Source organism: Myodes glareolus, chromosome 9 (assembly GCF_982192425.1).
Source record: "Myodes glareolus chromosome 9, mMyoGla1.1, whole genome shotgun sequence".
In the NCBI taxonomy this organism is placed as follows: Eukaryota; Metazoa; Chordata; class Mammalia; order Rodentia; family Cricetidae; genus Myodes; species Myodes glareolus.
The window spans coordinates 28,322,188-28,336,616 of NC_142034.1; the positions used below are offsets into that span (position 1 = coordinate 28,322,188).

At 44.7% G+C, this 14,429-nt stretch overlaps 1 protein-coding gene across 1 annotated transcript; it reads right to left on the reverse strand.

Moving 5' to 3' along the window:
* Nucleotides 1-720: 720 nt before the first annotated feature.
* Ankrd40 (ankyrin repeat domain 40) lies at nucleotides 721-14,125 on the reverse strand. Its single transcript, XM_048446924.3, has 5 exons — nucleotides 13,817-14,125; nucleotides 8,125-8,273; nucleotides 7,286-7,768; nucleotides 4,319-4,500; nucleotides 721-3,031 (listed from the first exon to the last, which is right to left on the reverse strand). Exons 1-5 carry the CDS (start codon nucleotides 13,948-13,950, stop codon nucleotides 2,885-2,887), a joined length of 1,095 nt encoding a protein of 364 aa, XP_048302881.3. The 5' UTR covers nucleotides 13,951-14,125; the 3' UTR covers nucleotides 721-2,884.
* Nucleotides 14,126-14,429: the final 304 nt, after the last annotated feature.

Consider the following 14,429-nt stretch of genomic DNA (forward strand, 5'->3'; position numbering starts at 1 on the left):
CGGCTCCTTTGATCTGCTTTTTCTATATGCCCTGGGTTGGCCTATGCTGCAGGACCATTTGTTAAAGGTTAATCCCATTTTTTTTCTGGCAGGTTGTTTCCGAGTATATGGAAGGCGACGTCCATCCTTGCTCTATCGCAAGGATGAAAGCACAAATGCCCAAATTATTCTGCCTCTTCTCGGTGCTAAGAAAAGGTCTCTGCTATGCTCTCTGATTTATTAGGCCAATTTGGCATGGCGTCTGCTCTGTGAGGCACTAGCTGGCCTACACTGACAGGAGAGTCATTTGGCATGCCTCTCAGCTGAAGGTGTGAGGCTGTTTCCTCTCCTGCCTGGGGAGTTTGCTTCTGAACTCATGGAGGCCATGACGGGTGCTGACAGCCCAAAGGGGAGGCTCAGTTGTGTCAAGTAAATAGGATAATCAAAAACTGTGGTTAATAGGGGATGACCTCTATCTAACTGGCTCAGCGACTCCAGGGAAGCAGAGTGACTGCCGTGAACTGGGAGGGAAGACGCCACACAGAATCTGTCTCCAGATGCTACTGACAAGGCCTGAGCGCTGCTGGAATAGCAGCGGCACTGGGGTGGAGGCGGCTCAGCTGGGGAGCAGTCCTTCCCTTTTCCCTCCCAGTGCCAGCCCCATAGGACTTTACAGCAATCTGAATCCTCTGTGATTAGAATACAGGGCTGTTTACAAGGGCAAAATGAGAGAAAATGGACTTGGCCAGTTAACACTTAATTTTAATAATACCTGTTATGTCTGAACAGTCGACGACACACAAGGAAAAGTCTCCTGTGAATGTTTACACAGTGTGAACACATGCTTTCAGTATGCAGTAGAGGAGAAGTGCATTCAGTTAACAAAGCTTGAAAGAAAATCCCTTGTTATAAATTACACAAAGCATATAAAAATATTTCTCTGAATGCATAGATTAAGACTTCAAACTCATCTAAGAGCAACCATGCAGTTTCATCCCACTGCCAGAGGCAATGACCACAGAGGACTTCAGCAAAGGACAGGGCATTGGGCAGAGCCAAGTGGGACCTGTCCCCCATTTGGGACACCAAGACCCTTGGTCACTCTGCTTCTGTGCTCTGGGGCACTCTTCTGTAGCCCACCTCCCAGCCAGGTCTCTACTGCTTCCAAGAAGCTCTCATCAATTGGGGTGGCTGATGGAGTTTGAACCCCAGTAATTTAGACATGAATTAATACTGAATTTATTTCTTCCAAGATAGAACCACACTTAATTGTATCAGTAAACTAAGTTTTTCCAAAGCAAATTGAGGGGGAAAAAAAGGTTAGTACATCTAGATAAAGTAGATGGGCTGATGGGCTGAAACACAGGGGAGGTTTCCTCATTAAAGCACTTGGGAGAAGGGGGGGATTGAGCAACCGCCACTTGGCTATGCAAACACTCTACAAAAGGAAGTCACCAGCTGTACCAAGGGTGGGTATGATTAATCCACTACACAGGGTGACCCCACAAAGCTGGCCTTGAACACCTCAACTTCATTCCAGCGTTCAGGTGGCAGCGGGAGGCCATGTCCTCAGCACAACATCCTCTTCCACGGGCATCTGCATGTTCTCACTCAACTGCAGTGTTCTAATACAATTAAGTTAATAGTCAGGAAGTTAAGTTTCTTTGGAAACTATAGGCACTATGGGGAGAAAGCTTAAGACAGCAGGGATCCTCATCAACAGCTGCTCCAGCCCCTGCTCTCCTGTTTGTCTGCATGGGCCAGGTCCTATTTCTCAAGTTAAGCTGTCTCAGCAAAACGGAGGCTTTTCAACTTTAACGATGCCTAGGAGAAGGGGAAAACTCTCTAAATGAACTCTTGGGAAAGATCCTTACACCATGCTCCGGAGTCTGATTGGGTGCTCACAACTGACTGTCCAGTGGACTGAGGGTGGTGATAGGGGATTCCTAAGATCCAACAATTTGTTTACAAAAGCAACAGATTTCAGAGTTATGTAAAAATCCTAATAATTTCCAAAATAACCTTTATCTTTGATACAAAAATAAAGATGCTAACTCCTTTAGTTCAGTTTCCCACAATGACCGTTAAAACAGCAACAAATTCAGGCTCAAAAACTGCTTTTCATTTCTGGTGGGAAGTGAGAGTGGTGGGTGGGACCAGCAGTATTTGTGCTCTTCGTGGATGGTGCGATTCAACAGGGATGACAGGAACTGCCTCAGAGTAAAAATGTGGTGGTTCCTTTAGAAAGCATTAGAGAGCCCTCTAGTGACTGTGGACGGGAGGAGACGTAAAGATGACTGTCCTGAGAAGGTGGCAGTCATGAGTGGTCACAAAAGAAAAGAGGGGGAGGGGAAGCTCTTTTGGTTAACAGCCTATTTACAATTACGTAACTATATTTTTAAATACTTTAAACCTGAGTAACATTTATAAATACGCTATGTGAACCGTCACAGCCATGTGCTTTCTTTCCCCAGTCTTCCTCCCTAGTCGGTTCACAATTTCAGGAGCATCACGAGCATGCAACACCAAGAGAAGTGCTCCCGGCCCTTCAGGTGCATGGTCAACAGGAGTGGCTAGAAATAGGTCTGCTCTCAGGTTCCGCATCGACAACTCTAGACTCTGCACATAAAACATTGGCTATCGTACCTCCGGCTTCTGCCTCTCAAGACCACTTCTCAGCTGTTCAGAGATTCAGCAATAAGTTTATTGTGCACCAAGAGGCTTGGAAGAGTGGCACCGCTGCTGGGGGTCGGGGTTCCCTCCTGCTGAGGCTGATGTTAGTGTACACTACGCAGTGACACCAGGGGCCCTGGTGGGCATCCGAGGCTTTGGGATCAATGGCTTGTCCTTTGGCCCAGAGGTGACACATACTGTCACAATACTCAGTGATAAAGGCCCTGCTGTGTTAGTATGTCAGTTTTGAAGCTCTCCGGTTGTAACAAGGTCTCTCAGTCAGTGTGGACGCAGCATTTCTGAATAGAAAATTATTCTCACTTATCATCAGGACCAGCTCCAGCTCCTGGAAATCCTGGAGTCGGGCCACATCTTTGTCCTAAAATAAAATAGGGTGATGAGTTAAAATTTCCTTTTCATTTAGTTACTTTTTATTATGTTTATTTGCTTATTTATTTTGTATGCACACATGTTTGTGTCATGCATGATACACAAGTGGAGGTCAGAGGACAACCTGTGGGAATGAGTTTTCTCATTCCACAATGTGGGGCTCTGGAATGGAATGGAGGTCACTGGGCTTAGCAGCAAATGCCTTTAACCACTAAGCCACCTTGCCAGCCAAGGGCAACAGATTAACAGAAGCAGCTTGTGTCTATGTTTGGTGGGTTGTATTGTAGTATCTTGGTCCATCTTCAATTTAGAAGGAAAATCAAATCCCTGGGGCAGCTAAGCAATGACCAGTCCCCAGGTATAACCTGAACAAGATGGAGAAAGCCCGAACAGTCTCTGATGCAGGATGTGAATGTCCTGAAGGGACAGGCAAGTGGCTATCAGTTTTCCTCAGGAACCAAAGAAGCCAGCAGTTTGATGCTGAAGAACCCTAGCTGGCTAGAGGCTCACAGACGCCCAGGTGGGCCTCATCTCATCATACACAGAACATACCCTAATAGAGCACTAAGGCAAGCCCCACAGGTCACTATGGAAACAACTGAAACAGGCCCACATAACACTCTGCTTATCTTCAAAAATGCCAGTGTAGCCGGTGGTGGTGCACACCTTTAATCCCAGCACTTGGGTGGCAGAGGCAGGCAGATCTTTGTGAGTTTATTCGAGGTCAGCCTGGTCTACAAGAGCTAGTTCCAGGATAGGCTCCAACGCTACAGAGAAGCCCTATCTCAAAAAACAAAACAAAGAAAAAGAAAGAAAGAAGAAAAAAGAAAAAAAAGCCAGTGTATTAGACAGTGTTTTAGAATGTAGTAGCTCACACCTTTATTCCCAGCACTCAAGAGGCTGAGACAGGAGGACTGCCATAAATCCACTGCTGGCCTAGGACAAACAATAAATACCAAAGCAGCTAGAGCTACACATCAAGACTGTCTCTAAAAAAATAAATCAATAAATAAATAAGCGAGCAAGTAAAGTCAAGGTCTCCGTGGACTCAGATGAACAGAAAGAAAGCTTATGGACTACATTTAGGTTGGAGCTTGAATTCAAGGCCTTGCACATAACAAGCATATGCTTGACCACTAGCTACAACCTTAGCTCCCCTTAGCCCTTTGCTACTTACTGGCTTTCCCTTCAGCTATGACTCAATAACCAAGGAAGAAGTTAGGCGTGCTCCAAATGCAGACAGCAGCCACTCAACTGCGGTAGGCAGACTTCTTACCTTTCTCAGCAGAGTATTGGGTAACTTCCTGATCTTTTCCACTTGGTCTGGATTAACACCCAGCTCACAGCAGCTCACTCTGAGCAGTTCTTGGTAGGTGAGCTCCTGTCGATCCAGTTCAATTTCAATGAAATCATTTTCCCGAAGAGATGGGTTCTGAATCCTCACCTTGAGTACCAGCTCTAGAGAAGAAAGAAGAAAGGTAATGCACAGGCTGTGTAGCTCAGTGTGTAGAACTAAAGGTCTGTGTCACCCACTAAGAAAACCTAGGCCAGTCAGGAAGGTTTATTCACACCCATTGCTGGCTCTGTTGGGGCAGTTTCCTACATTGTCTTCTCCACTGTGGTTCACCAAGCAAAAGGGGGCAGGAGTAGCAGCTACCCTAGCTCTATAAGGGTCACTAATCTCTGTCATCAGACATAAGGAAATAAAGACACCAGAAGGATTTGAGTATCAATTACACACATGTACGGAAAGGAGAAGAGGGTCAGAAAGATGGCAGGGCAAGATGTGGTCTCTGAGAGATCTTCTGACAGGATTCAACAATAATGGATCTAATGTTACTTAGGACACATAACACTCCTTGAAATAAAGACAGTAAAGAAGCCAGGCATGGATTCCATCACACACTTATAATCCCAGCAATATGAAACGGAACGAGAAGGACAGCCTGGACTACATAGAGAGAAACATTGCCTCATAACACCAAAACAATTCATTCTAGCAACTCAGGAAACAGAGACAAGCAGATCTCTCTGTGAGTTCAAGTCCAGCTTAAGCTACACACCAAACCTATTAACAAAAACAAACAAACAAACAAAAAAAAAACAAAAAACAAAAAACCCTACCACCAAGTCAAAACAAAAACAGCAAAAGAACAACAACAACAAAAAGTTAAATCTAAGCAGTACTTGAAATACTACACCTGGATAAGAGAGAATCTTTGCTCGGGAGTAACATGACAGGCATGAGCCAGAGTTAGAAGCAATCTATCTGTCTTTACATTCCAGACCCGGCGTCAAAATGCCTGAAGCCAAGTATTCACATACATTTGTCAGTTCTGTCCTGCTCTTAAAGTACAGACATGGCACAGCATCATAGGTTCGATATTAGCAACTATGGTACCAGGTCTTCAAAACTAGAAAGTCAGGTGAAAAGAAAAGGTAAGTGTACATCAGACTATATGGATTTTACTGAAACTAGAACTGTCTGAATGAACTTGTGGCTTCTAATGTTCTTAAAACAGTCAGGCATGGTGGTATACTTCTTTAACCCTAGCATTTGGGAGGCACAGGCAGGTGGATCTCTATGAATTCAACATTAGCTTGTTCTACATAGTGCAATTTGGGCCTAGCAGGACTATATAGTGAGACTCTGCCAAAAAGAAACAGATAAAACTGAACAAATACATACACAGAAAGAGAAATATACCTGAGTATGCATATACATATGAATACATGTATACACATACAAACATATGTGTAAATGTTTATTCGCTTCCTTCTCTTCCCCCATTCCCTCTTTATATCACCCCTTCTTTTCCTTTCTCTCTAATTAAGCCCAGAACTGTCACATCTATAGCAAGAAGGACACTTAGTGTCCACATCCTGGCTTCTCCTACTCTCCACCCAAAGAACCAGAGTTCATAGGAGAAACGGTGGACTGCAGTGTTGGAGTGGGGGAAAATGACACTATAAACCAGGAACATCTTGTTACACTAGAAATAAGGATGTGTTTCAAGAATAATGGAGATGTGTCCATAGAACATTAAGAACTAGCTTGAAGGGGTTCCCACTGGCTAAATTAGGAATAATCTGAATATCAAAAGAATGACTGTATCAAATTATTACAACACACTAAATATAATATGAATTGAGTCCAGGCTGGAGAGATGGCTCAGCAGTTAAGAGCACTGGCTGCTCTTCCAGAGGACCCAGGTTCAATTCCCAGAATCCACAGAGTGGTTCACAACTGTCTGTAACTCATTCCAGGATATCCAATAACCTCTTCTAGATTCTGAGGACACCAGACACATACATGGTATACAAATATCCATGCAAGCAAAGCAGTAATGCCAAAAAAAAGTCAGTATGGCTATAACTGAGAAGGAAAAGTCCTTCTTTACTGAGATCTTTTTTAAAAATTTTATCTTATCCCCTGAACTGAAATTACATAAGGTTGTGAGTTGCCATATGGGTGCTGGGAATTGAACCCAGGTCCTCTGGAAGAGCAGTCAGTATTCTTAACCACTGAGCCATCTCTTCAGCCCTAACCCCCAAGTCCTTCATTATAGAAGAATAGCAAGTAATAAACAGAGAAGGAATGATAGAAAGCCTATTTCACCAAATAACTCTCTGAACCCTTCAAAATTATAGAGAATCATCAAGAATTATCAAGAATAATAGGAGAAAAGGGCTGGAGAAATGGGTGAGCTTTTAAGAACACTTGCTGTTCTTCCAGAGGACCAGAGTTTGGTTCCCAGTACCCATATGCCACATGGCTCACAGGGCCTGAAATTCTAATTCCAGGAGATCTGGCACCTCTTTGATCTCTGTGGGCACTGTCCCTACACGGCACACTTACATGAAGGCAAAACACTCACATTCATAAAAAAAATTTTGAGGGGGTCTTTTGAGACAGGGTTTCTTGTGTAGCCCTGGTTGCCCTGGAACTCACTCTGTAGACCAGGCTGGCCTCGAACTCACAAAGATCCGCCTGCATCTGCTTCCCGAGTGCTGGGATTAAAGGTGTGCACCACCATACCCAGCAAGAGAAAATTTTTGTTCCTAGGAATGATAGAAAAGGAACAACATTTCCATATTTTCAAGTAAAAAATTTACAGTTTATGAATCCTGAGAGAAGGGAGTTCCTTGGAAAAGGTCCTGGAACCTTTCCCTGATTCTGAGTACACCCCGATTAAACAGACTTCACTCCTGATGCAGAGGCTGTTTGCTGGTAAGGCATTACCTTGCATATTAAATGGAAACGCTCCAGTGAAGAAAAACGGCTGAAATGCTGGCGCTGGTCCTGCATATGTCCCATTTTGAGGCTCCAGAGACACGGGTGGCTTAGATGGGACAGAGGAGAACAGGGAGCGGTTCTGACTCACTGGTGGCTGACAGACAGGACCAGGTTTTGTGCTTTCTGGTGTTCTGAGTATGGCAGAGGGGGCAGAAATATCACCATTCTGAACCAGTGCTAAAGAGGTGTGGTCCCTAGGAAAGGCCCCTAGCAGAGGGGGTTCTGTGGGGGGCAGCAATGGCGGTGAGCCATCTGCAGGGGGTGATGCTGGAGGTGTGGAGGAGCCCCCATTCTGCAGCTGGGTGGAGTCTTCTGCTGCGGACGCGTAGATAAAAGGGAAGGCTGGGTTGGCCAGATAGTTGGGAACAAAGGGCAGATCTGACTCCTTCTTCAGCTGGGGGAGCTCGTCATCATCATCAGTTTCTTCCACTTAAAAACAGAAAGATACAGACCATAAAACTCACCAAGAAAGGAGCATGGTGGAAACTAGTATCACTTGGGATGTGACAAATACTTTGGTAGGACTGACTGCCTCTTGAGGTCAGAAGAGAGAAGAACATTTCATTAGGTTTATGACCATTGTTACTGTCTTCACTTTTACAGATTAAAAAACCACAACTTATAATATTGGAATCCTACAAATAATGTGGAATCACAACTTTGGCATAGTAATTAACTTATAGAAATAGGACCAGTTATCTGATCAGCATCAATGTGGCCAATCATACCACATCTTAACGTATTTGTTTGACAAAATCAAATAATATTACCCCAAACAGACTTACCTCCCATAATCTTTCTGATTTCTCTCCTTGATGTTAACTGCACTGGCATTTCCCCTTTTGTTGTAAGAATGTCTCTGTCAGCCCCTGATTTTAGCAGGTAAGAGACCACCTGGCCATGGTTGCGCTTACATGCCCAGTGTAAACAGGTCCTGTCCCAAAGAAAGGAGAAAGAATGACTAAAGAAACAGAAAAGGTGATTCAAGATTTCAAATTACAAACATTAGTAAATAAATATACATAAGGTTGTTAGACTTCGGCTAGAACTCAGAAGTCAGACTAGCAATCTCAACTTTTCATTTCACAAAGCGGATGATCAAAATATTAATATAGTCAGGTATGGTGGCACATGCCTTTAATTCCAGCACTTGCGAAGCAGAGGCAATCAGATCTCCGTGAATTCAAGGCCAGTCTGCTCTACATAGTGAGTTCCAGGACAGACAAAGCTACATAGTGAGACCCACCCCCATCTTCAATAATAATAATATTTTAATATGCTTATATTTTATTTTTAAGTTTCATTCTTGGGGCTGGAGCTGTAACTCAATGGTGCTTGCCTAGAACACACAAGGCCTACCTGGGTTCAATCTTAGCACTGCAAAATAAATAGATAAAGTTCTAATTTCTAGACCTCAAGAAACATTAATCTATGCCAGGAGCTTCAATTTCCAAGGTTCCAGAGACTGCTGGCTGCTGACTGCAGTGACATTTCAGGATTAGTAAGATCCATTAGATCCTGGTCTCTTTGAAACAGATTTCTATGTTACCTCTTTATTTTAGAAACTAAGGAAACTTGATGTGCATCGAGGGCCAGCTAAAGAGTAACTACCGTCAGGCTATTAGCTATCTCCTACCCGCGGTTTCTCTGTCATGTCAGTCACCACCACAGCAGGGACTATCGCATCAGTCTTGGCTGCTTACTCCCCTTTCCTTGGTTTCTTTCCTACACACACCTACACACATACACAATTTCCAAATTTTCATTTTTCAAAATGCTGGGTTTTTGCAATCTCTTCAGCGGCTACCAACATATTCTCATCTGCTCAAATGAAACACTGCACACACACTTTTTTACTCTGGAGGCACTGAAAACAAAGGTATCAACAACCAAATTGGTTCAAGAATAGACCCTGCTAACATAACAGCCTCACCAAAGCAAAACTATTTACTATTGTATACATAGAGGTGCTGCACAGTCCACAGGACTATTTTAATACTGTAGAGAAATTTAGTTAGCATCCCTCAAATACGCCATCTTAACACAAGTTGCACCCTCAGGTGCTAAGCGGAGTGCATATTATGGAAGGAAAACACTTTTCCCCATTTCAAATGATCCCATTTATCAACTCTCTGATTTAACCTAGATAATCATCGTCAGAGTTTACAGCCAAACCCAGATAAGATAATGGACAGAGAAGAGGTTCAACAAAGAGGCCACTAACCTAAGAAGTACAACCATCATAGAGTTTATTTCATTTCAAGGAAAAGTTGATTTGCCTTGTGTATCTTTACAGTAATAACTTAGAGAACACTACCTGAATGACTGGGTGGAGTCACTCATTCACCATCCACCTGCCTTAAATGAACTCTTTAACAAAAGTGACTGCCCACGTGGGGGAAAACAGCGAAGAAGCTTTTAAAATTCTTTTGTCGTGCTGTAATCCAGGGCCTCACACATGCTAGGCCAGTGATTGATCACTGAGCTACACCCCCAGCAGAGGGTGACCAGAAGGCGGCATCTACCTGACAGAGGCAGATGTGTGTGCATGCATGTGTGTGTGCGCATGCATATGCATATGATATCAAACACTGAACCAACGTCTTCACATGTTAGGTTGATATGCTACCACTGAGCTACATCTCCAGTCCAAGTGCTTATTTCTTATCACTTATTACTGAACCTAGGATAATGAACATTGCTTAGCATAGGGGGGATCCAAAATTTCCTTGATTCTGAGCAAACCACAGCTCCAAGTGGGTTTGTGTGAAAATGTCTGTGGCATAGGCTTGAAAAATGAATAATTACAATACAGTGAGCACTCACAAATGAACGGATCAAGCTGAGAAAAAAAAACATGCTCCCTTTTGGAAAGAAGTACTTAGTCATGAGGAGAGTGAAAGAGTAAGACTGTGAGTGGGTCAGAGACATTACGGACAAACCACCAGCTAAGAGCACTGCCACGGAAATGGGGCTAAGTGGACACAGCAGGCCCCAGCCACCCTGGACCCCCAGTGACCACTGTTTCAGTCTAGAGCTGAGTGGCTATGGGCAGCTATAGCTCACAACCACTGCAGTCAGGCAGTATTTTCAACTTCTTCATAAACCATAATACTCATTTCTAAAGCCAAAGGGGACACATGACACTTGAATCACAATTGATGTGGAAACTCTATTTTTGAACTTCAACTCTTTAAACTTTATATTTGCAGTCCGAATATCCCATTAGGGCTGGAAAGTATTTTAGACCAGAGGCTTTGGGCATCATTCATCAACTGGGCATCATTCATCACTGCTGAAACTGTGGTTACTGAGCAACCAGGAATTGAAAGCAGTCACCAGTCTACTCTTCAATATTGAAAAGAGTTGGGTGTTTTTTTTTTTTCAGGATGACTTTATGTCTCCCAACATGTTGCTTAATAACAAGAAAATAACAATAGCAAACACAAACTTAATACTTTACATGTTGGACATCGTTCTAAAGACTGCACTCATTTAATCTTCAAAACATCCCCTGAGGAGCTGGGTATAGTGGGATTTGCCTGTAGCCACAGCGACTCAGTAGACTAGGGTAGGAAGAAGGTAACTTTGAGGACAAGAGTGTTAAGGCCAGTTCAGGCAACACAGCAAGACCAAGTCAAGAAAGAAAGAGAAGGGTGGGGGTTGGAGAGATGGCTCAGCAGTTAAGAACACTGATGCGCTTATAGAGGTCTTGAGTTCAATTCTCAGCAAACCAAAAGGTGGCTCACAACCATCTAATATGGAATCTGATGTCCTCTTCTGTCATGCAGGCATACACGCAAGTAGAGCGCTCATATACATAAAGTGCATAAATTAATAAATCTTTAAAAAATTTTAAAAAAGAATAACCTAATATTGTGATCATTCTTCACTCATTTTATAGTCAACAAAGCTAGAACAATTTGCAAATAAATAAACAAACTATATAGCATGCTAGGTGGATGGATAGTAAGTGTTATGGGGCTATAAAAAAGAGTAAGAGATTAGGAAATGGCAGAGTTTGGGAGGGGAGTTGCATAATTTATTTATTCATTTATTGGTGCTCTGAGACAGGGTTTCTCTGTGTAGCCCTGGCCGTCCTGGAACTGTAAACCAGGCTGGCCTCAAATTCACAGAGATCTGCCTGCCTCTGCCTCCCAAGTGCTGGGATTAAAGGCGTGCACCACCACTGCCCAGCTAGAGTTGCACAATTTTAACTGATAGCCAAGGAAAAGCTTTACCATGAAGCTAACATTTAAGCTGAATGATAGAGAGCAAATCATGGGTATATGAAAGAAAAGCTTTCTAGGCAAAAAGGAAGGCAAAAGCAAAAGTCTAGACTTGGGGTGTATTATTCCGGGAAAAACAGGGAGGCCAAGGGAATGGAAAGGAGTGAACAAGAAAGCAAGTCTCAAGAGATGGGGCCAAAGGTCAGGTAAGGGAGTGGAAATTGATTTTCAGAGGAACATGGGATCCACTAGAGGACTTTGCACAAAGTGATCCAACTGTTCTAAGTCAGGGCTCCTCAGACCACGAGTTAAGGTCATAAAATAAGCAAGGACACCATGCAACTATCCAGCACGGTGAATGGTGGTGGCTTTGTATGACAATGTGGCAGTCAGATAGTGGTTTTGAGAGGTAGTCAGATCCTATATGAACATGGAGGCAGCAGAAATGGCTGACTGTATGTGGTATGTGAAGGAAGGACAGGGACCGAGGACAGTGCCTGCATTCTGGTCTGGTCATGTAAGAGGCTGAGACAAGATGGACTCAAAGCGGTAGGCCGAGAGCATAAGGCGGGATAAAGGGAATCTAGGACTTCACTCTTGGATTGAATTGATGGGAGTGGAGTGGAATTAAATCTACAGGAAGCCTCATCCCGGTACTTCAGTCTCACCTGACATTCACTGTCTGTGTAGCAAGGGCAGGCACTGTGCTGAGGGCGGCAGACGCTGGATTCACGTTCAGCTCTACCAGTTATTTAAAGGTGAACAGGAATGTAGACTAATTAAATCCAAGATTTAGTAATTTAGGGATATTTTGAAAATTGGATGGTTTACTTAATTTTCTTGGGGACTCGGTTTCTTCATCTTTAAGGTGGAGAAAATAACAATGATGTATGTCCCCAAATAGTCATAATGAGATGCCAAATGTTCAGAACCACATCTGTGCCACAGAGCACGTTCCAAACACAGCAGCTATTTATTATCCTTCATCTCAGTAAAGGCTAACAATCCTTCTGAAATTACTGGAAAATAAAGTGACTCAGCCAAGATCTCACAGCTAAGCAGGTATAGCCTGCAGCAAGGCCAGGCTCACTGTTCTGTAAAACACTGCCCCCCAGTGCCAAAACAGCAATTCACAGCTTTTGGACGTCATGGCAAGGCAAACACACAATTCCAAGTTTTTTTGGTTGCAAACACTTGAAACAAGACAAGAAAAATGTTCACTGTCTCCTAGCTGTGGACAGCTATCTGGGATAGTTTCTTTAGGCAGGTAAATTTCTTAGGAAGGAAACCTCAATTCTGACTCTGATATCATATTAACGATTGTGCAACCAGGGCCAAAACATTCTCTGGAATTCAAATTATCTCCAGTGTACGGGTGTACGATTTCCAAAATGTACAACTCGATTTACAAAGCGGGGTGGGAGGGGGTAGTTTCAAACTTACTTTAACTTTGAACTAGCAAATAGGCTAGTTAAACACTGCCTGGACTAAGTAGAAGTGCAAAAAAAAAAAAAAAAGGGCAGAATACCACAATTCAGTAACTTGAAACTAAAGGCTCGATCGCATCTTAAAATCAGACTCCTTATTTAGTTGGGAAGGGGGCAGGCAATCTGCACGCAGACATCTAAAGCCTTGGGTGAAATTCTCTGTTGGAAATTGTACTAGGAAAACAAAACACTACAGGGCAAACAAATGAGCCTCCTCCCAATAGCCAGCTGTAGGCAATAGCAAATCACTGCAGCATTGAAACAACAGAGGCAAATTATGATGCAAGTGGTGGGGTTTTTGTAATTGTTTCTTTTCTCCTGGGATTGACTAGAGAAATAGTGTTGGTTCTAAGACTGGCATTTGCTCGGTTGCTTATGCTTTCATCTCTGCCGAAGTGTTCTTCAGAAGCGCCCATGGCAAAATAATTCAAGCCTGATGAAATCCAGAGCAGAGTCGCTGAGAATCAAAGCCTCTAGTATCACTTTTCGGGTCAAGATAGCCAGGGGGCGCGGGGGATGATGGCGTGGGCTCTAGTGTCCTAGAGGGCGCTGGCCGCGGTGGACCACGGTAGGGTATGATTTAGGAAGGATGCGCTCGGGACTGCTCGAGGCAATGAGGCAGGGCTAGTCTCGAAAGAGCACAACCTCCGAGGCCTGAGGTACCAGCCTTCACCTTAGCCAGCGTGCTGGGTCAAGGCTGACTGCTCCACGCCCCGAGCTAGCAGCCCTGAACCCTCAGGCCTCCCCCGCTCGCCACTTACCAGCCGTTGACCTCATTTTGGGAGTTCACATCCACCCCGCTCTCCACCAGTTTCTGCACCTCCCGAATGTCCCCCAGGGCCGCTGCCTCCCGCAGCCTCTCCTGCTGCTCCTTCTGCTCTAGGAGGGCGTTCATCTTCCCCAGGGCCCCGGGCCCCCGGCCGCCCCGCCCCGAGCCCGTCAGTGCCGCCGCCGCCTCCGCGGCCCGCTCCCGGCCATGGGGAGGGAGCGTCGGGTTTTGCCACCCCACTCGCTTCTCCTCCCGCGCCCGGCCCGGGCCCTGTGCTTCCGCCCGCCCTCCTGCAGATCCCCGGCTGTTGGCGGCCCGCAGGCCCAGGCCTCCTCCCCCGCCGCGCCTCCCGAAGGCCGGCTCCGGGGGACTCTATTTAGTGTGACAACACTAACCCAGGTACTTTTCGTTCCGACCCGCGGCTCTGCCGCTCCAGCCGGCTGTTTATGTAACCGCTGCACTGGATTATCTGCTGTGATTCATCCTCTATTTTTAGACCTCCCAGCTTCCAGCGAGGAGGACAGACACAGGAATAGTTGCGGGGCGGAGGGACCCGACATATTTGAGAGCCAGAAAAGCCATATCCTCTGAAGCAGGCTGCTTAG